Source organism: Cyprinodon variegatus, unplaced genomic scaffold (genome assembly GCF_000732505.1).
Source record: "Cyprinodon variegatus isolate N-32 unplaced genomic scaffold, C_variegatus-1.0 Scaffold51, whole genome shotgun sequence".
Taxonomy (NCBI): Eukaryota; Metazoa; Chordata; class Actinopteri; order Cyprinodontiformes; family Cyprinodontidae; genus Cyprinodon; species Cyprinodon variegatus.
In genome coordinates this window covers 103811-127132 of record NW_015150504.1, presented here as the reverse complement: position 1 = coordinate 127132, position 23322 = coordinate 103811, and the positions used below count along the sequence as shown (strand labels likewise).

The window sequence follows — 23322 nt, the reverse complement described above, 5'->3', positions numbered from 1 at the left end:
AACAGAGTCCGGAGTAGTGGGGGTTTAATGTATGATTTAATCCAAGATAACAATGTTTGTGTTAAACATGTATTTCCTGTGTTTAGCATTCTTCTGGACTTGTCCTGTGGATGTCACCTCAGGTTATAACACCACCTCAGTGTTGTGTGCAATCCGTAATATAGTGTTAATTATTTGGTTCCTCTTTTTATCTGCTTTCTGAGCCATAGATCCCCTTTTCTATAGCTAGTCAAGCAAACATTTGTGTGTTTAATTTTGTTTTTATAGATTATAAAGTGTCATTTTTTTTTTTTAGAAAAGTTGTCCACAGAGTTCCTCAGACTAGCCTTGTCTCGCTGCTATGGCTCTCCCAGACTGACTCAGCTTATAACTGATTCTGATGTGTGTTTTCCTTGGCAGTTCCCTCTGCTGCCCCTGATGATGTTGCTGTGGAGGTGATGAACAGCTCAGCAGTCAAGGTTACCTGGACACGCGTACACAAGGACAAGCTGCATGGACATCTGGGAGGCTACAGGGTAATGCCTCTTAAAACACAGCCTTTCTATCAGACACAGTTAAAAGGAATGGCCTCGACCTTGCTCTCAACGTTTGCTTCTCGTGCCCCTGTCTGCCATCTACACTGATAATCTCAGTGTTTCTTTGTTCGCAACAACTCTTTTGGCATCTCATTGCACAGATGTATATGCATAATGTAGAAAGCTTCTGTCTGTGCTGTAGATAAACTGGTGGCGTTTGCGCAGTCTGGTGGACTCGAAGAAAAGCCACGGAGACAAGCACTCCTTGACGTTCCCTGGGGACCGAACCCATGCCACAGTGCCGGGCCTGACGCCCTTTTCTGAATACAGCCTCATCGTCATGACCTTCAACGGGCGGGGTAACGGTCCAGGCAGCCATCCAGTCAACTTCAAAACCCCAGAGGGAGGTAAGGTTCTGGCAAAGCAGTATTGATTTGCAGCTTTTCAAAAAGAGAGGTCTAACCAAGAAAGTATATTTCTATTACTTACTGTGTGCTTTTTGCTCCCTGTCCTATCAGTCCCAGAGAAAAATTCAGATTTCAGAGTCACTGATGTAAAGAGGGAATCTGTCTCTCTGGCCTGGGGCCCTCCTATAGAGCCTAATGGGATTCTAACAGGGTACCTTCTGGAGTACCAACTGAGTACGTATTTCTCTTTAACTGGTAAGACTGATGATGCTGAATTGAGATGTTCTTCCTTCTAAAGTATGCTTCTACAAGCTAGATTTAAATTTATCATTTGTCAAATATTCACATGTTAAATATTGATACTTTTCTTAGTACTATGTTGCACTAAGCCTTGTAAAGTATGAAATTCTATCTTTATAAAAACTTTCAGTAAAACTACAAATGTTTTAAGGAAATACGGTCTATAGACAAATCTTTTAAAATAAACAAGTATAAGATGACATAATTCAGTGATGTCCAAAGTGCAACTTGCAAGCCAGTTGTGTCTCTTTAAATTATATAGTTTTGGTCACTCAATTTTGGTCACATGACTTCTAACAAGCATAAGATACTGACTTGACTCTCTCCAACCCTTTAGGTGGCAGTAATACGCTTAAAGTCAGTTTGCTGCCACACACAAGGGAAGAAAGAATTCCCGTTATGTCTTAGATCTACGTCAATGAGTAGAAGTAAGCACTTTCCTGCACAATAATGATAGTAAAGTCCAGCCAAAATGGGGATTGAAAAAGCAAGCTTTCAAGTTCATAAACACAATATTTGTCTGGGGTGAAAAACTTACATTTTTGTGGTAAGTGCAAAAGAAAATTGCTTTTGCGATATTGCTCAAAGATAATAGAAATGTACATTTTTGGCAAATCTTCTAGCCTTACCTTTTGCAGTAACATAAGCTGGTTAGTGGAAAATAGTATTAAGTTTGCTGTATCTCAGAGTGTTGTATCCAGACACCTGACATGTGCACATGCTTTGCTGATCTTGAGCAGAATTCATAACAAAGGTAATGACTAAAGCCAAGCATACACTGTATTATTCTTTGCCCTTTTCGAGCTGATTCTCCAGACTTTCAGCCTGATCATGTGTCCTGCGCTGTGTAGTATACAGAGGGTAACTAGGGGAGATTAGCCTCTCAGGACCACCTCCCGATCAGAAATCGTAAGGTTGGGAGATAATCAAACGTGTTTGAAATGCAGTCAGCCATGGTGAGGTGTTTGTGGAAAAATCCTTCTGTTGAAGCAGAGCTACGAGCTGATTTACCAGAACCTTGAGCACTGCGCATGTGCCAACAGTGGAGTTCTCCTTCTTATTCTTTCAGATTGACAAGTCTGACCAGCGCCATCTCTCGGCACTGAGTCCGACATGTGGTTTTTGAATGTGCAGCGTGAGAAGGTAGATCGCATCAGAGCATCGGGTTATACAGTGCGAGAACATGCACCGTGAGCTGTGAACTTTTAAACCCAGCCGTGTCGTCATACAGTTCGAGTTGTAACTGCATGCAAGGATTGAAAATATTGTACAGTGTATGCCCGGCTTTAGTGCAGCTCAGCAAATGGAGTCTGATTTGGTCACTGCACAAGATGGCTAAGCATCAGGCATTATTTCAGGAAAGGACGTTTCAGATGGTGTGCCACAGCAATTAGGCTGATGGGCTGTTTGAAGTGTGACTCTTTGTTGAAGTACCCTTGACGGAAGTTGTGCGAAATGCTGAGGACAATTCAGCCAGCTGTTGGAGTATCATCAGTGACTTAAGTGAAATCTCAAGCTGCAGCACAGCTGTTCAGGAACCAAGGCAGCCATACAGTAACATCAGCTCTCACAGGTTTCTGACGAACCTCTAACATGACATGTTTAATAGTCTGGGCTGTTCAGATTGTCACTGAGTTAAAATCCCTTAAAAAAATGTCTTCAAATTTTTCTAACTTACCATGACAAACCAGCAACATCCTAGACATTAAATAGTTTACTTAATATACTTGACAGAAATTAATATGTTACATCAAAAAAGTTTTTAACAGATCAGTGCATATAAGTATAAAAATGCAAAGTGCAAGTGCAAAGCGTTAACAGCAATATTAACTGCTCATGACTGTAAGATAAAGCAGGCTGATCTGTTCTGCTTTGGCACCACTAACCTGATGGCAATACATCTGAATAGTTTATTAAGAGTGCGTAAGGAGTCTTTTACAAGGTTCAAGAGGATTAGACTGCCTATCATAAAAACGTCATCACTACTAATATGCACATTTTTAATGTGGAAAAAAAGTTATTTAGAATGTAGTTTTTTAATTTTATTTCTTAACTGTCAAAAACTGGGGCAAATGAAAATATAAAATGATTACTGAGCTGACATTTAAATAGTTTTAGTGAAATAAACATGAATGTGGAGCCTTTCCTAAACTGACATTTTCCAAATAATGCCAGACTGGTGCTCCATAATGCAAAGATGGTGAAAGCTTGGAGTAACTTTGGTGTACACATCATAACCTGCCTGTTATTTGCTATTTGTTGCACTCTTGCTGTAAGATTCTCCTGTCAGTGCAATCTGTAGCATTTACTGTTATCAAAAGATTATGATTTTAAGCTTCTATAATCCAATCATTGACCAGGGCAGATGATGCTTAACATCTGGTCAACTTTCCGTGCATCTCAAGTGGTTTTTAGTTTTATCAAAGGTATATAGACTGGGTCCTTTTTTAGCAAACATCTACAGATGTCATTCAAAGTTCTGAGTTAAAAAGTAACACTGCTAAATAAATTTTTCATTATTTTATTTCATTTATAGCTTTTGTGTTTGTACAGATGGGCACGAACACTTAAAACCAGTCTAGTATAGTTTGCACTCCAGTGAAATTCAATATTGATCCAAGTGGGTGTCGAAAATGACTTTGGCATCAGTTTTCTCTGTGTTGCAAATTCTGGCTTGTTTCACACTTTATAAAGCCAGCCATGGTTGGCGCTGGGCTGAAGAATATTTGGATTTGCTGTTGTTTGTCGGCAGTTGACAAGAAAGAGTCTGCAGCCTTTCACCATTTCACTCTACAAAATTGTGAACACAAGCTGGCAGGCCACATGGTTTGTGGAAGAGTTACAACATCAAGCATTAGCAAGATGGAAACATCCGGCATGTGGCCTTTTCTCTGCTCCATTTTGGATTGCATGATTTACCAAAAACAGTTTTATCCTTTGAATGGAAATTCAACAAATTTCAAGATTTTTACTGAGGAGGAAAGGGTTCCAATGAAGAAAGTCATGCACACTGAATATATTCCTGTCAGTATTTCAGTTGCCCTAATGCAGGGGAAAACATGGCACCTTTTTTATAGCAAAGGTCACCTTAACACCTGCTTTTTATTGTTGTTACAATGAACATAAATGCCATATCCATACCTACCTGGGAGCCTTACACTGTGTGAAAAATAAGACCCAATAAATCCAAAGACAGCAGTAAGTCAAAAGACAAAAATGTTTATTTTTAATTATGCTCTACATAGAATGCACATTAGGTAAATACATTTAGGTAAGTTTACCTTCGTAAAGGTGCAACGAAAAGCATAATCTCTGTTCATTCCAACCTTTCTTTACATTTCAAAAAGCAAAAACAGAACATAAAATTCAGTCAAAATGATTCACATGCCTGGAATTGAATGTCCAGAGTGATCTTTTAAATGTTTCTTTTCTTAGACCTTAATCCTCAGAAAGTTTGCAAGTCTTAAAACAAGCATGTTTGTACCCACAAAGCAGAAGTAATTTGGGCTTGCAATTCAGCAGATGTGCTAACCTTTTTCTATGTGTGTTGGTTCATCAATATGAAGATAATATTGTAATGACCAAATTGATATATTCCACTGACAATCAACAGACAAAGATCTCTCTCGCTCTTTCCACATTTATTTCCTTTAGAACCTGTTCTGTTTTTTTTTTTTTGACATCCTCTCTAAAACTGCCAGTATCACATACAATACAATCACATGTGCACTTATATAAAATTAAATAATAATAAGAGTGTCAACTTCACATCAACCAACATCTAGATGCTGTAAATGTTAACAGTACTTATTCTAACATTTTTCAATTAATTTATTTCTTTTTTTTTTGTAGTTAATGACACGGAGGAAGTTGGGGCCCTACAGGCTGTTGACATAAACAACCCTGACACCACTAAATGGATCTTGCGTGAGTTAGAGCCTCTGAGCAAATACAAGTTCTATCTCCGCTCCTGCACCGCAGTTGGCTGTGGGCCTGTCGTCAGTGAGGAGAGCATCACCAAGCTGCAATCAAGTGAGTGAGAGGCGGTGGGTGCTGGGGGTCTAGACCGGCAGCTTATCCCAGACTGTGTTTCTACTAAGGTTAACAAGTGAACAGTGTGCGAAAATGCACAGACTGCGGGTCTGCGGGTTGACTAACGTTGCACAGACCACGTTAGTCTAGTAAATGAGGGTCTGTTCAGAAAACTGCTTTTGAGTAGATTCCCATGTCAGTAAAGAACCATCTGGCTTTCTGTAAAATTTAAAACAAAGGTTTAAATTTCTGGGAAATTATTGTGAGCCAGCATGTGTTCGTGTTATCGTTTTTGAATGCGTACTTCACTTCGGAAAATTGATTTTACTTTAGTGTCTGTAAATGAAGTGCAGTGGTGAAAATCACTGCATACAGTTTTTTTTTTCTTTGTTGTTCTTTTTCTTTTTTTGTTTTTTTTTTTTTTTTTTTACCTAACTGCAAGACCAATATATTGGCTGTACTGGAGCTCATTATGCAAAGATTACTTGGTGTTTAAAGATGAAATCCTCATAATCACAGAAAGACACTTAATTGGCTATGGTTTATTTTCAAGCTTAAAAGCCAGTGAAAATGATTACAAGGAGAATGACTCATTTTTATATAGTTACTTATAATTTCACTGGGCGGCTTTATGTGTGGTGGAGAGACAGAAAGCTATTTGAGGGTGCTCTGCTTTCAGTCACCAAACATGTCAGTGTTGTTTCTGCTAATGGCCCTCTGTCTGTACTCTCACATGCCACTAAATTGTGCATTGCTTTCTGATTTTGCTTTGATCATTCAGTGTGTGTTGTAAATTTGTATGTGAATGTCGTACATCTGCTCAGCCATGCAATGTTTGTGTGCTCTTCCTTTCATTTTGTTCTCATATTGTTTTCCTCTTTCAGCATCTTTTTCGGCCCCTACTGTTGGCATCAGTATGTAGATCTGTTTATCCAGAAATCGGCACATCATACCAACATGCATACTATAACTTTCTTTACTTTTTTGCAAATATGTATTATAATGTTTGGATGCTCTTTTCATGTTGTAATATTTAATTGGGGCTTTAGTGATAAGCTAACGCATAGTAGAACAAAATTGAACTCATGGAGTTAAAAGTCTTTTGTTTTTTTAACTCTGAAGAGCGTGGCATGCATTTCTATTTAGCCTATCTTAGCCAAAATATACTGAACAATTTTTGGCTCATACTGTACATGCAGGCTATTTGGGGTATGTTTCTTTTCCATCAAAAGATTTATTTTTCCAATTTGTTGATTTATGTAGTTATTTATTTTTGGAATGGCTCTGGTACTGTCAGATTTGAATGAGAGCAGCGTGATGAACAGCAGTTTTTTAAGTCTTGCCACAGATTCTCTGTTGGATTTGGGTCTTTGGCTTTGTCCATTGTTACACATAAACAAACTAAATCAGTGCTTTACAAACTCAATGCTTGGGACACACGATACTGCTCCAGCACACCTCTTACAAATCTTTTCATTCCATCCTCAGCACTATTAAACGCTGCAGAGATCTGATTATTAGAGTAAAGGGAAGAGAATAGAATATAATATAATAGAAAAATCCCTTTATTGTCCCACTATGGGGAAATTCTGGTGTTGGAGCAGCAAAACATTATAGAAACAAAATGGTCTCACAAATGTGGATCTTAGAAAAGTGTATAAAAATAACAGGAGGGGGATCTTTATGAATGCCACACTTTTCAGACTTAAATCTGTAAAAGCGTATTTCACAATTGTCTTCTAATTTGTTTTGCTCTAAAAAAAATTCCACTGAAATTAATTTGTAGTTTTAATAGGAAAAAAATAGAAAAATGTGAAGCCCTGAATACCTTTGCTCGGTATTAAATGCTTATGAACATGTTGCATGTTGGTATGAGTTGTCCTATAATTTAGATGCATTAGATACAGTAGCAGTTGCATGTTTTAGATGTAGGTGGGCAGACATCAGTGCTTGCTGTGGGCCTCAGTTTCAATCAAAAGGACACATCCTATTGGTCCTTTATAGCAGTCTGAAATTACAGCTCGTCTGCAGATAATTGACCCTGTCTGCTGCTTGCTCTCGCCATCAGCAGAGAGCACTCGATGCCTCCTTTCATTAGAAAAATGTCAACTTCCTCTCAGTTAAAGTTTGTTGCTTCCCCTATGATAACAGCAGTAATGAGTAAGCTAATTGTAAACTCATATTAATTTCCCCTTATTAGCACCTGTAAACGAAAGTAGACTTTAATCTAGCAACAGCAATCTCCATGCTTCATGTCACAGTGGTAGCTATGGTAATAAATCATGCTTTAAGAACTACTTGTTGTTTAAAATAAATGTGTAGTTTTGTAGTATTTGTAGATGTATAGTCACTAACTATCATCAAGTACAGAATTTGTTCTAAAAAAAGAACCTAGCTTCCCAGCTTTGCCTCTTATAACCAAAAGATTTGTTTGTCTTTTAGGAAAGTCCCTTTCAACCACGAGCACTCCAAGGTCACATGTAACCAAACCCACTCGTTCGAGCATAGGTATAGCAGCAGACCTTTTTGATACAAACGGCAAGGAAACTATTATAGCTACTGCCAGACCGTTTTGTCAAACCAAACACTTTAAATGTGGTTTAAACCTTAAAGGACTAAATGTCATAAACAGTGTTTCCATATGGTTTATAAAACAATGTTTAAAGATAAAATCTACCCTTCCCCTCTAGAAATGCTTTTACATGAACATGTCTTTCATTATATCACATATGCTATAAAGCAAGTGGTATTATTATCCTTGATTCGTAAATGTATGTGTTTGATACAATTCCCTCTTCAAGGCATTTAGTAGTGTGTTTATGTCTGCAGCAAAACATGTGAGAATGCAATCTTTAAAAAAATAATCTAGCCGACATTATTGAATTTGTTGTGAAAGAAGTGACGACATGATGCTCTCTGACAATACTACCTGCATTTTGTGGCAACATACAGTAGCACCAATGTTATTAGTAGACATTGGTCTAAAAACTATAAAAATTTGTGTTTCTATCAGTGCAGTCTGTCCTTCACTATTTTCCAAAAACAGCCAAAAAGGCAGCCGTTTACAGTATGGAGACTCTTGTTCAAATTGTTGTTGATGTTTTTACTAGACAATGTTGAAATGAGAAGAAAAAAGGTAAGATTTTATTGCCTTTTATGTCATGTTTTTTCTAATTCATAAAAGTTACACTGACAATAAACAGATTTAAAAAATACTGAGTAAAATCAGGTTTCCATCAAGACCGAAAGCAACTTTCAGTACTGACTTTCACGCAACTAATGTGTTTAATTTTTAAAGTAATTTAAGCAAAACATATTTTATCTAAGGCATAATTTTTTCACACTATATGAAAACATTATATTCCAAGCAAATGTAACATTTTGGCTTAATTATTATTATTTTTTTTTGACCAAAATTTATTTATATCAACTAAATAGGTAAATATTTTGGTGATTCTGTAAAGTAAAACTTTTACGGCCAAGATTAATAACAACATTACTTTGTTATAGTGTGATTTCATTTTCTACCAGAGCAGCTAGATAGCTTTCATTCTATCTCTTGAGAGGTCACTGACCCAAACACAGGAAAAGTAGTATTACAGTATTAAAAATAAATAAATAAATAAATTTTTCTATTATCCATTTGTGGTTTTACTGTGCTTGTAGAAGACAAAAAAAAAAAAAAACTACTACTACTGTTTAAAATATCATTAAAAGAACCCCCCCAGAAAGTCAAAGGTAATGGTAACATTTTACCATTTTCACAGGTAATGAGCTAAATGCATGTCTGAGGTTTTTCTTAAAATTGGAAGAGCACTCCATTCTTAGAGCAACATAAGTAGAAGTTAACAGTTTTTTTTATTATTTTATTACTGTTAGAGTAGTTTAATATCTTTGCCATACCACAGGGAACTCTAGGACATACGATCTATATCCTTTTTCACTAGTGTGTCTGCAGAGAGCAGTCACTTGAACAGGACAAATATGTCTAATTGTAGTTGATTGATTTGTTTTGCCCTGGCCCCACCTTTACACGGCTATATATTGACCCAGCAGCCACCTGAGATTTCCATGTAATCTTCAACTGGGTAAACAGCCACAAAAGAAAAGAAAAAAAAAGAAAAGATGTGTGCAGCCATATTAAAAGAGAGGAAGCATGGAGGACATTCTTCCAGGCCATGCCAGGACTAAGGTACTGTGTGAGCTAATGTTGGGAGGGTGATATTTCAACAGCCCTAAGTGGATAAGTGGAAGCTGATGAAAGCACCTGTATCAGAGTATTTCCTAGCATTGCCTTTTACCAAGAGGATTCTGACTTTGAAGGGGCGTCTTCCAGAGCTCAGGCTCCCTGCTGGCTGAGCTGCTGCTCTGTGCAGCGTTTAATTGCAGGCTGAGGAAAGAGAAGACAAAAACACAGCAATGTGCGCTGCAGTATTTTTAGTCCAGAGCCCTTGCAAGTTGAAGTCTCAGACAGATGCAGTGACTTGAATTACCATAGCTACACTCTAATCCATCTGCATTACCAGGAGAGTGTCATGTTGTGTTAGGGATGGACAGGCTTGGCACAGGTGTGTTTGTGAACTGAATTATCACCCGAACAAATAAGGCACCTGAGCTGGAGACAGAGGGGAAGATTTGCATATTTGTCTTATTGGGAAGAGTTGGTTCGTGCTTTGTTGACCAGCTTAGAAATCTGCTGTTAAAGCACCTGTTTTTCAACCTAACATACATTACTCCCCCGCATTAGCTGTTATCCAATTAAAAGAATAGAACACTTCATAGACCTTTGGAGGAAGGTTTAACTACTAACAAATCATTATCGCTCCTTGAAATATACAGTATAATTAGCACTGCATTCATGATACTAATTTGAGGTATCTTTAGCACCTATTTGTATTTTCAATATTAATATCAGACATAAAGATGGAGTCAAATAAAATTAAAATTACCTGAATTCAGTTAAATAGTTCAATAACCCCTCTTGTAGTATACAGTTAAAAAGTAAGCTAAATGCATGTCTAAGATTTGGATGGTAAAAATTTAGTTTGTCAAAAAAAAAAATATATTACATAGTTGAATGCGTTTCAAAGAGACATGATTTACAGAGGTGGTCTGTTTACACAGTGCCTTGCCATGGCAGAAATACTCTTTACAGATTTTTCCCCCCATATTTTGTAAACCTAAAAACCCAAGAAAAAAAAAAAACAATGTAAAACAAGGCATATGTGGGTTTAAAAGGCACTAAATGTCACTAAAGGTGACATTTGGCACTAAAGGTCAACAGCGCATCGGAGGCATTGGGAGATAAACCTTTACCATCCTTATCACGTTATATTAACAATAAGTTGAGCAAAAAATAAAGAAAGATTTTAACATAACATGTTGGTTTGATTCTAGCAACCAACAATTAAAATCCCGAACACCGATCCCACACTGTAACAATAACATGCCCTGGATTAAACCATCTGGTGTTAATAAGTGCTACAATCCAACCTTATCAGTGCTGCATTCTGCTTTGCAAGAATGATTATCATTAACATATAGGGCAGATATTCAGCTGTTGAAATGTCTTGACAATACAAGCCGCATTTATTTGGCAAATTAAAATTAGATGGATAGAGGATAGTCAATAAATTCACTAATCCAAAAAATATGTAGTAAAAATATCATTTTTCTTTTTTTAAGGTTTTTTGTTTTTTTTAAAAGCATTCTCAGCTACATGTCTTTGAACCAAAACTCCTGAACACTTTAATTGAATGAATGATTCATCTGCTTTACCCTTTATTAACAATTACTTTCTATTCTCTCATTCCCTTCATTGTGTCTCATTATTCCTTTAGTCCAAGCCCTGTTGAATGTCACCTCAGTTGTTAACAGCAGCTTTGTAAATATCAGCTGGATACCTGGAGGACAGCACAAAGAATTTTATGTTGCATATATGAACAACCGTAAGCCCTTTGGATCTCTTTCTGCCCCAGTTTGTGGTTGCTCTAGAGTAGCAGTAATACAATCCACAGTGCCTTGAAAAAGTATCCAGTATACTTGTCATTGAAGGGCTTTACACTTTTCTTTTCTTTCACACACAAATCTCAAATTTTCTGTGTGATTAATCAGAACAAAGCAGTGCATGGTGAAGTGAAAAGAAAAGGACACGTTATTAAAAAAGAAATCTGGAGAGTGTGGTGTGTACTTGTTAGGGTGTAACCATCCACTTTCTCTGCTTCATTTACACAGAAATATTCAGACTATGAATTAAATATTGTTATTTCAGCTGTTAAAAAAACAAAACATATTCAGGATACAATGATGTAATCAATGTGGACTTAAAGTGCAGACCCTCAGATGTAATTTGAGAGCACTCACACAAGGTAACATTGGGCTCTTCCCTTGTTAACCTGCCATCAATGAAGGAGATAAAATGTCTGGATTGATTCCAGGAGTAGCTTTTGCATTTGAAAGCTGTTTCTGTGAGCCTATAACATGGGGTCAAAGAACTTCTCAATGGAGGTATAACAGATCATCCTGAGGCTGAAAACAAAAGAATTTCATCAGTTAGCAGAAATGTTAGGAGTGGTCAAATCAGCAGTTTGGTACATTCGTGAAAAAAAGATTGCACTGGTGAGCTTGAGAACTTTAAAAAAAAATGGAGTAAATACAAAAGGTACACCACAACTTGCAAACATATTTATCAGCCTAAAACTCAGAAAGGCCAGAACTGGCTTTACCAAAAACAGCCGAAAAACAGCCGTTCCAGCCCAGTTCTGGAACAGTATTGTTTGGACAAGTGATACTTAGATTTCATTATTCAAGAATAATGGGAAGGTTTGGAGAACGATTGGAACAACTCATGATCCAAAGCACACTGCATCTTCTGCAAAAAATGATGGAGGCTATATGATGGCATGGCCACTCATGACTTCCAATGGAACTGGATCACATATCTTTATTGATGATATGATAAAAGATAGAAGCGGCTGTTCAATTCTGAGGGATATACTCTCAAGTCCAAGAAATATTTTTCTATAGGAATATACTTTCTGCTCAGGTTGAGCCAAATGCAGGGACGTTATTTGAACTGTGCTTCAAAGTACAGATAGACAATGATACAAACGTACTGTAAGAGCAACCCAGGAGTTTTTTTTAAATCAAAGAAGGGTAATATTCTGCAACTCCTGAGTCAATCAACAGATCTCAACTCAATTAAGCATGGATTTCCCTTGCTCAAGACAAAACATACAGCATAAATACTCACAAACAGGCAACAATTGAAAACTGCTGCAGTAAAGGCCTAGCATACTGTAGTATCACAAAGGAGGAAACCCATCCTTAAGTGATGTCTATTTGTCATAAATCAGCTAAGTCGATCTATGATTCATGTTTTATGATAGAGAGAAATTAAAGGTCTGAGAGAATGTAATCTGGCTTTAATCCTTCACCTCACAGTCTGTGTTGCCATGTTTTCCCTTCCAAAACCTGTGTACGCATGGGTCAGAGTTGGCCTGAAGAGACCGCATGTTTATATACCAAGTTTATTTTTGATAGATGCCAACCTTTGTGTGGAAAGTGGCAATACAAATTGTGAGGCCCCTTTTTGTGCCTACACAAGGCTCTAACCCAGACCCCAGATCAAAATCTAAACATTTTATATAAATCTGATTTGATAGGCTTACCACAGTTTTTTGGTTAATATTTGGAAAACTTCACCCTGATGCACTACTTGTTTGGTCTATCATATGTAATCTCTATTAAATATCTTGAGATATGCTGTTTTAAAAGTACAAAATTATTGTTAAATACTTTCTACTTTTGCAAAGCACTGTAGGATATATTGTGCCTTTTATGTAATTACTGCATTAGATAGCACTAACTATGAGTTTTGACGAGTGCTGACTCTTTACAATGGTTCCCCCTGTGCACAGGTGAGGGTCACTGGAAGATATCAGAGACCTTAAACACCTCTATGACTTTTCACATCATTGACGGGCTTGAACCTGAGACTGATTACACTGTGCGCCTGATTCCTAACAGATGGCTTGATAATTCTAGTATATTTGAAGATGTTATCACGACCGGGTCTACAGGTGAGAAGGGTCTCTCAGACATAAAGGAACAGAAAAGTTATTGACCTCTTGATTAGAATACAGAGCTGTGTCCTTGAGTTCTGCCTTATGCCACAACGTTGCAGTCCTTCATGCTGTCCATAGAATTTAATTTAGCTCACCAAGAGGAATTACATTTGTCCAACGTTCCTTGCTTGATTAATTAGACAAGCAAGATTAGCTGTTTAATATTAATACTGGACCATTTCCATCAGCATTTCAGCCTGCCACTTTCTGCCCGAGCATCAGATAAGATTTGTCGATGCAAACATTCAATCAAGTGTCCGGATGAAAAGGCCAAGCCGAGTCAAAGTCATGGGCCATTGTTCTCCACAGGTCTGGCTAGCATCCACGGAGGAATATCCACCCAGGGCTGGTTTATTGGTCTGATGTGTGCCATCGCTCTTCTCACACTCATTGTGCTGATCGCCTGCTTTGTCAATAGAAATAAAGGAGGAAAGTACTCTGGTAGGTGTAAACACACACACACACACACACGTTGTATCATCCTTTCCTTGTAGGGACTTTCCATTGACTTCCATTCATTTCCCACTCATTTCTTATCTTAACCATTACCAACACATACCTAATCCTAAATCTGATATAAACTCAATTCACACCTTTGTTCTTAATCTAACACCCACCCGAAAAGAGAACCTACGTAAGTCCCCAGAAGTGCCTACAAATCCCCAAAATGTAGCTTATTCCTGGGAAATCATCCCCAGGATTTATTAAAAACATGGCCATAAACACATACACACATAGATCTCCATGTTTGAATACTAATTGTTGCCTAAAGTATCATTTTTATTCCATATTGTTTGTTCATGTGAAAGGAGTGATCAGTCATTCAAGAAAGCACTGTAGGAATGTGTATTTCTAGACAGCAAAACTATTTTAATGCAAATATTGACATAATAGAGTGCTGTGCTGTTGAAAGAATGAACATTTCCCTGCATGTCTCTCATTTTAATTTTTTGCATGGCTTGCATAGGGGGTTTAAGCTTCAACAAACAATCAAAACAAAGAGACAAATGCAAATCCTGTGGACAAGGTTACTTCAAGAAGAGTGATGACATGAGCTCAGCGCTATCCGAGTTTGCTGTTCATCTCATTGCAGAATTAGGAGCCCTTATCAACATAATTTTTCACAACTAATAACTTAGAGGTTGCTGCTACTTTGCTCGTAAAGGCGGAAAAAAGCTAAAATGTGTTTCTCATTTTAGCCCTCATTATCACTGACTTCTATTAGCCGATTTTGATATGGTTCACCTGTCTCCCTTTTTAGTCTACTATGCCACTGGGAACGCCACAGCTGTAAATGGGTCCACCATTCTCTTTTACAGTCAAAACTCATTAAAAAAATGACACCAAATTATATATATATATATATATATATATATATATATATATTCACTTTCGTTTGACAGACAGACGGACAGACAGACAGGTGCATTAAAAAGAAAAGGTTTTTTGATGAATGATGTTTATCAGAGGGTGTGAGTGTGTATGGTGTTTGCAGTGTGTAAATAACATTTAGTAAAGAAAACAAAATGTTATGAATTATGAAGTGTTAAAACTTTTTCTAAAATGCTCTCATTGATGTTTCAAGTAGAGAAATTACTTATTATTGTTCAAAGAGCAGTCAAGGGACCCATTCAACTTCAGCAGAAGGGATCTCTAGTAGAAATCTCTCATCATGTTTCATCAATTTGTGTGCAGTGAAAGAAAAAGAAGACCTTCATCCAGACGTGGAATCCCAGGGCATGAATGATGACACATTCTGTGAATATAGGTAAGTGCCCCCCCTCCCCATGAGAAGAACGTTCCACCACCTCACCACATCCCTGTGAATGTCAGCTGGTCTTTTTCCATCTTCTCTTCACAATAATTCTCTTTGCCTTCTTGCCTTCCCTAAAAAGGCGCCCCAGATTCCACGAGGTTCCCATGGAGCCTCGCACCTGTCCTGCCGAAGACATTTGACGGACTGAGTAACTGTGAAGTATGTGATAAACGGCAAGAGTGAAATGGCTGTTTACACATCGGCTTCATCAAAATAGTTGCCCTTAGATTTGGTGTTGTGTTGGTGTGTTGTGAAAGCTCAGAGAGCTGATAGGGAGCCACTGTTCTGCTCTGATGTTTCTAATTTAAAGAAGCTAAAATCTGGCTGCCAAGAACCCCGCAGAAGCCTAAAAAAATGTAATTGATTGCGCCTCATCTCCTGGACAGTAATGTCACTGTTTGTTGCATTGATCCTTTAGTGTTGTTATTCATTATTGTCTAATTCTCCCATCAGTGGGGTCTACATATCATATAGCCTAATATACCAGACTAAATGTGAGATTAAATGTGTCATTTAGTCAGGCCCCGATGAATGAGACATCGGAGATTGTTGATGAGAACAACCCGTTGTTTTTCAAACCTCTGTCTGTACCTTTTAGCCAACACTCTGACCAATGAGCGCAACTGACTGACGACGGTAGTGCATCAGAAAGCTGGTGGGGGAGTGTAAACAAACAACCTCTCGGTAAAACAGCGAATACATCCTTCTTCAAAATTAATGAGCGTAGAGCCTCTTCCTGCTCACGTCAAGTCTCATCCTTCCAAAACTGATTCCAAAGCAGAGTCAAATGAGAACTGTTCAAGAGTTGTTGCCATCTTCCTTGTTGTGCTTTCTCCAGCGTCGCCCAGCTTTGTCATCATGCCCTCAAAACCCCGCCCGCTTTGCATCCAGAAATTCAAAACACATATCTGCGTTGTGATTGGCCTGCCAGTTCTAGGGCGTGGGGGATTGATCGAGGACAGACCACTCGCAGGCAAAAATGATTTTGGCCGCTGGCGGGTGGGGCTACTTTACTAGGCTACATATCACAACAAATTCTGATGTGATGAAGTTAAAGTTGATCAGCGTGTCAGCATTTATCTTTTGTCATATTCACTTCAGAAGCCCGTTGACCTGCATTTTAAATGGTTGGCATCACCTACTATTTGCATCAAATGGATAATTTGCAGTCAGTATTTAAAGCTTTGATGTTTCACGTGATTAATACATAATTTTACCATTAAAAGATTTTAAACTTAAAAAAAAAAAACTTAAGATAAAACTCTTTCAAATAATTAGTAGTTCAGTTACCTGAACTAGTTTAAGTCTTATCATAATAAGTTTATAGAAAAGTCAAGGAGTCCACATATTTATTGAAGGGCAAAAGAGGTGTGGATTGTTACAGCTACATCTAGTTGATACAGTTTACACTAGAAGGCTTTTTTTACACTGAATGCAGTCATGTATTTGTAGACATTAAACTAGTAGCTTTAGCTCTCTGTGGATTCATTAATTTTTCTAGAACGTCACTGTGGTGTGACAACTTATAGAGATACACAAATTCTAAGTTCAGCATTTTTTTTTGATTTTCTGAAAAACAGATTTATACTTCTCTTTAAAATTGGCTGCAGTCACTTAGCTTTGCATAGATTATAATGGCATGAAAAGAGGTTAGGGTTGTAATTTATATGGAGTTTGCAAACTCTACTGTAGATGTAACTTTGTGTTATTATCATTTAATACTGTTGACAATGTCAGTATTGATATGGTAGTTGTATTTCAAGGTATGGCTCCTTAGACATGAATAAAATCCATCCTGAAGTTAATTTCATTTTTTTGACTATGAAATTATATCTACCAAAATCCTGTTTATAATCCTTACTTTCCTTACTTTAGCATAATATTTTGTGCTATAACTACTGTTAGAATTTGCACATTACCTCATGATATGATAAAAAGTGCATTTAGTCAAGGACCAGCTTGATATTTTAATGAGTTAATGTTTCAAACCAATTACTCTTTATTTTGCCAGACGTCAAAAAGGTTTATTTCATAATAAAGACAGAAAGTTGGAAGGTCCCACCCTGTAACTAAAAAAACATAATTAGCTAGATATTTTTTAGATCAATTAGAACTTTGAATTTCTGTATGTTTGGCAATATTAGTCAGTTATAATACAGAGAAAAAGAGATTAAACATCAACAAAGGTTTGTGGATTGTATGTTATCAGCAGCTACCAAGTACAGATTGTAAACTGAAATCAGACATACAATATGGTCTAAGTATTGAGTATGGGATTTCATTGCATATAAGTCATCCAAATATATTCAACCATCCGATGGCAGAAAAAGGCTTAAAACAGATTTCGTGGTATGTGTTTAACCACGCGCACTGTTCAAACAAGGGAATTCCTCTACTTCTATCATACATCATGCATCGTGACCTCTGAACTTTTGAACCATGTGGTTTTGTCGTACAGTTTGAGCTATAGTCGAGTACAAAGATTTAATCTACAGTGTATTCCCACCCTTAGTGGTGAAACCAATGGCCCAACCTTGTAGCCAATCAGATACATTGTGCTCTCTTTTTTATCTCAACTCTTCAAACCCTGGCCAAGTAGTTTTTAAATGGATCTGGTACCAAGTAACAATTCAAGGCGGATTACACCATTACATCTGTTTTAAAACTTAGCAGCCAAACAAGGGGATGGTAATGAAATGTTCTTGGGTTCATTGCTTCGTCAGGACAGGTATGACTTTCTGTAATAAATAGAACCCTGTAATCTTAAGTCTAGCAGAAACTCCTGGAGGAGAACATCATGCCACCAGCTTAGAAAAGGTAGCTCAGGCAGATATTTGTTAGAAAGCGGGAAAATAATCCATTCTTTGCTTAAAGCAAAATGAAATTCTAGGTGAGAACTAGTCACTATCTGGACTTCATAGCAAACTGTTGTAGTATAGGATGTTGTCGTTAAACTTTTCTAGACAGGGCCAGGTTGATTTCTACAGCTTTCTGTGTTTTCTCTGGTCATCTTTGTCTGATATGAAACTGTGTTTGACATGATTTAAGATGCAATAAGAGACTAAAACTGGAAGGGAGCTCCTTTTCAAAAATCTTTCCTATTCACAGCGTTATTTAATATTGTTCAGCTGGTGTTCCTGCTGGGTTAAGCAAGTAATGTTTTCTTTTAGCATTAAACATTTTATTCACCTGTTTGTTGCTTTGTGCATAAATATTCTCAATAAGAAGTTTCAATATTTAGTTAAGCTAACATAATATTACATAGAACATTCTATGTAATACTCTCACTGGTAAAATGCATCAGAGGATGACAGCATGAACAAGCTATCATCAGCCCTGTCCCTGTACATGATACCCCCGTCACCCCCCCATGGCTAAATTTTTATCCTTTGTCAAAAGCATCAATGCACGTTAAAATTGGATGTGACTTCGTCTCACCTGTGTGATTACTTCCCATTGGTTTGCCCATGGTAGAAGCTGGTGTCGATCACTGAAACTCTTTGTGGAGGAAGTGATAGCTCCTACCTGCCCTCCATCTTCTCCTCTAGTCAATAGAGTAAAATCAAAGGTGTAAGGGTTGGAATTCTAAATTCATTGTGCTTCTCCCATAGCGACAACGACGAGAAGCCACTGAAGGGCAGCCAACGCTCCCTTAGCAGGGAGATCAAAGCAGCAGACAGCGGGGACAGCCTGGTGGACTACGGTGATGAGGACGTTCAGTTCAACGAAGACGGCTCATTTATCGGCGAGTATGGAAGCCGGAAGGAGAAGAGGGCATCCACTGAGATCAAAGCCCCGACTCAGACCACGGCGTGAGGAGCAGATGAGCATATCATCACATTGACTCCATTCCACCTTCTGGAGAAGCCACATATTGAGGAGCACAATGACTTTATCAAATAAGAAACCACTTGTGTCATAAACAGTCATTGCCAACAGCACACTGCCACTCTCATTCTTTAAAGCTCTGTTCTTTCATGTTGCAACACGAGCATTACTAAATACCATGTATATATAGTGTATATTGTATGTGCTAAGTGTTCCTTTTTTTTTATAATTATCACAAAAACTTTAGAGGTCGTGATTTGTTTTGTATTATTTCACCTCCATATTGGTGTTTTGAGCTGCACCCTGATTTGTACAAATGGTAAACTCTCCATCGCTTTCCTCATCATGAAATGAATTTCTGCCACTGATGTCACTGTGTAGCAGGCCACAGATGAGTTGGTATTTTTCAAGTGGAGAACTTATTACTGACCTTTTATATTTGAAACTATTCATTAAATATGATGTAAGCTGTGTAAAAAGTTTCCTATTAACTTATTTTTCTCAGTGGTTTTATACCTTATGAAATAATGAGAAAATATTTGTACCGCCGCAAGTATCCTGAGTCATGAGTCTAAATCAGAAGCATCAAATATTTTTTGTAAGATGATCACTGATTTTTATTTTTTTCAGGTAAGATTTTAGACATGTAAGTTTACAAGGGAACTCTTGGCCTGAGCCCAGTTTGCTCAGGATTTTAAGGCAGCCAGTTCCAACTCAAGCAAACAATGTTCAAAGCTACAGTGAGTGGTTATTTAGTTTAACCTCTTGTTAAGACTGAAATGATAGTCTGAGGATATAGTCAGTCAAAAGAAAAGCCTGTATGCGTCTGTAATTTCATTTTTTTTTAATGTATAAATCCCTTTACTGTCCCCCATCCCATTGGGCTGCAGTGGGCTGCCATTGTGTGGCGCCTGGGGTTAAGATTTTTGCTTAGGAACCAGGAGGACAGGCTGTGGGGCTCAAACCAGGTACTGGCAACTTTTTTAGAGCACAAGTTCCCTGTTCTTACCACTAGGCCAACACTCCCACAGAGCTGTACAGTATGTCACACCTGAAGTCTGCGTGTGTTTACTACATGCCTTCTGATCTGAAAGGTGCACTTACAGACATTCAACACTGTTAGCATAACCTAAAATATTTCACTTCCAATGTCAGTGAGTTGAAAAAATATTTCTATCCCTCAATTCGTTCATCTTTTATGCTGTTCAACCACCAACCTTGGTATGACTAAGTGGTAGTTTATGTAATAGATGTTAACAAAATGAGAAAAAGGTCTATATTTTTCAAAAATTATTACAAATAAAAATCTAACATGTAGAATGCACCTGCATTCTCGATGCTATAGAATCTTTTTGGGGCCTCAATCATTTGTAGAGTCCAACTGGTCTTCTTTCAGGATTACCAACTATTAAGACCTAACCATCTTCCCATGTTCACCGACATGGTTTTCATATGGAAAATTATATAAATAGGGCATATTGTGCAACCTTTTGTATCTGGGTCGAAATAAGCTGATGGTAGTGTGTTTAAGGTACCACACGGATGGTAAAATCCTGGCAGGTTGGCAGCTGCTCCATAGTCAAAATATTTTCCATAATTGACCCAACAGAGAACAGTAAGATTTTTATAAGTCTCTCCACAGCACTTTCCTGGCCTGTCTGTTGTGTTTAGGTTTCCATGTTGCTTCATTAATGTTCATTAACAAACCTTTGAGAGCCTCAGAGAAAAGCTGAATTAAAGGGGTTGAATACATATGCATGCCTTTTTTTCAAATTATGCACATTATTTCTAATGCATTTAAGTTTTCTGATGTAACGTGACAAAAAGGCCAACAGTTACGGGGTTTGCCAATTTTACGGGGAAGTTTATTTGCCTATTTGCAAACACACACACAAACACACACACAGTTTGATGGGATCAAATTGCAAATCTTAAGTGTCAACCTTGTGTCATCAGTGCGTGCAGAAAACTTGAGACTGCTGACTGTAATTTACAATGTCTGGCAACAAATGGAAATGGATCTGATAATTTGCAGCTAATGCATAACGTATAAGTATATCTTTACAAGATGTGAAACTTTCCTTGCAAAGTGTTCGTTCGTGCTACATGCTAGGACATTTTAAACAACAGATTTTTTTTTACTTGGGTCAGACTTAAAAAACATAAATTTTTCTCTTATCTGCATTTTTTATTCATTCTCCAGTTTTATTTCAACACACACTGGACCAAAAAGTCCTTATAATCTGATAACTTTATCTGGCAGCATATACTTGACATTCAAAAGTTGCAGTAATTTTCAGTTAAATGTCCTAACAAGCCTTACACTACCATGCAAACCACTGTTTTTCTCTTTTCATATTTCCATTAACAAACATGGACATGGTTTGTAAAGAATCGCCATTGCATGTTACAAATATCGATTGATATTCTTTTTTATGTCATTAAATTGCTTTACTTTCCTACATTTGTGTTACTCTTCTGTCTGTCTGCTTTCAGTCATCGCTGACCTGAGATCATGAATCTTCCTGAAACCTTCATTGCTATTTGCATTTCCAGGATATTAATACCTCCAGAAACGAGTCTTTGCCCTTTTACCTGCAAATTGAAATGGAGAAAAAGCAACCACCTCATTCCATCTGAATAAACTGCAGTTTGTTTGACAAGTTATCCCACTGGAAGCATATTTTTCACCAATGTCACATCACAATGTCATGTTTGTTCACTTTAGATTCAAAACGGGATAGGAAAAGGACAAAAACAAATAACAGAAGACAAGCTAGGCAGGAGCAGAGGTTAAATCAAGGAGCAAAACCTGTAATCATGACTGAAGGAAGTGAAGAGTATCAACATGAGAGTTCTGACTGCTTGGTTCATGTCTGCTTGAAATACTCCCAGCCTCATTTTGTAAAGGCTAGGACCTAGTAATAAACCCTCTGGAGGTCATTATGAATGGCCTTAACTCTTTATTAAAGCTGTGTCAAGAGCTGAGTGTGTTCCTAAACATGCAGAGTAGAAACTGACACGGGAGTGGATTTTCACTCCTGTCCCGTCCCACTCCCACAGAAAAAAATTGTGTCCCGTCCCGATCCCGGGCCAGAGTAGAAATCTAAATGCTGTCCCGTCCCACTCCTGGTGAAATTACTTCCACTCCCATCCCGCTCCCATTCAGAAAAACTCAGAGCGGAAGCACTGTTGGTTTTTGGGTCGTGTAGTTTTTTTGACTCGCATTATAGTGTAGGCTTCAAGGAAAAAAACTACAAAATGGCGGCGCCGCGCCAGTACTGGATTTTTTTTTCTTTCTATTTTATTTTATTTTTTGGCATCAATCCTTGTTTTTTTTTTTTTTTTTTTATTGGTTTGCTCCCGCTCCCGTCTGCTCCCGTTAATGTTTAATCCTGTACCGTCCCAATCACGTGATCGTTACTAATACTGACTCCCATCCCACGGGAATCCCACGGGAATCCCGTGACCCGTGGGATTCCCGAAAAAAGGTCAGTCTCTAATGCAGAGGCCTGCCTAATTGTTTGACTCAAAGTCTATTGCTTTCTAGAGAGGAGTTGGATCATTTGAGACAGTAACATTTTTAGGACACAGCTGAGTATCTACAATTTTACACATTTCCTTCTAGATCTACAGAGATTCTGTTGATTTGGAAGGCATCATCGTTCCGAGCTCACTTAGCCAGACTCATATAGGTCTGTTAAATCTCCAGTCACATTTAACAAGCAATACTCCCATCTGCAAGACCAACAAGACGATGTTTTTGTATGCAGCATTGGGCTTTCAAGGACCAGCTGGTAAAAAGTAAGGGGGTTTGTTAATCTCTGCTGCGGTAGAAGCAAAGGCTGCTTTGGATTCATATCAGTTACTACCTGGCAGATTGCTGCAGCGACACTTAGAGAGGAAGGGCCAAAGTTATACAAAGTCATAAAAGAGTTCCTTTTTTCAAATAACCGTATTCACCATATCTACTTGCAGCACAGTGGTCTTTTGAACCTTGAGTTTAATTAGAGTATAGGATTGACAAAGCCTTAAGCTAATTAGGGAATTGGTAATTATAGGCCCAGCATAGATGATGCCTAGTCATTTTATAGCACCGAAACTTCAATGTAGACTAGTACTGAAGCTGAACAACTCAAAGAAAATTTATTCACCAATGTAGCTATACACTTGGGCCCATATTCGCGACCTCAGCACCATCATGGTCTCACTGACCACTCTGCTGACAGAGAGTTGGTACCTGAGTCATCACTAAAAACAGCTGCATTTTTCCTATAATAAGGTGTTGCAGTTTGTGC

The 23322-nt window shown here is 37.8% G+C and overlaps 1 protein-coding gene across 10 annotated transcripts in view; it reads left to right on the top strand.

The window, feature by feature from the left end:
• The window catches only part of chl1 (cell adhesion molecule L1-like), a 104270-nt gene extending 82565 nt beyond the window's left edge, over nucleotides 1–21705 (top strand). For 4 of the 10 annotated variants that reach the window (XM_015370985.1, XM_015370982.1, XM_015370988.1 and 1 more), the window contains 9 exons: nucleotides 400–515; nucleotides 718–922; nucleotides 1034–1156; nucleotides 5075–5254; nucleotides 6139–6168; nucleotides 7697–7762; nucleotides 13690–13821; nucleotides 15076–15148; nucleotides 18808–21704. In XM_015370985.1, coding sequence (XP_015226471.1) covers nucleotides 400–515; nucleotides 718–922; nucleotides 1034–1156; nucleotides 5075–5254; nucleotides 6139–6168; nucleotides 7697–7762; nucleotides 13690–13821; nucleotides 15076–15148; nucleotides 18808–19012 — 1130 coding nt within the window. In that variant the 3' untranslated portion in view covers nucleotides 19013–21704. Of the gene's footprint in view, nucleotides 1–399; nucleotides 516–717; nucleotides 923–1033; nucleotides 1157–5074; nucleotides 5255–6138; nucleotides 6169–7696; nucleotides 7763–13689; nucleotides 13822–15075; nucleotides 15149–18807 lie in introns of all 10 variants that reach the window. The other 6 variants (XM_015370986.1, XM_015370984.1, XM_015370983.1 and 3 more) reach the window with 3 other exon arrangements.
• The last annotated feature ends 1617 nt before the right edge of the window (nucleotides 21706–23322 follow it).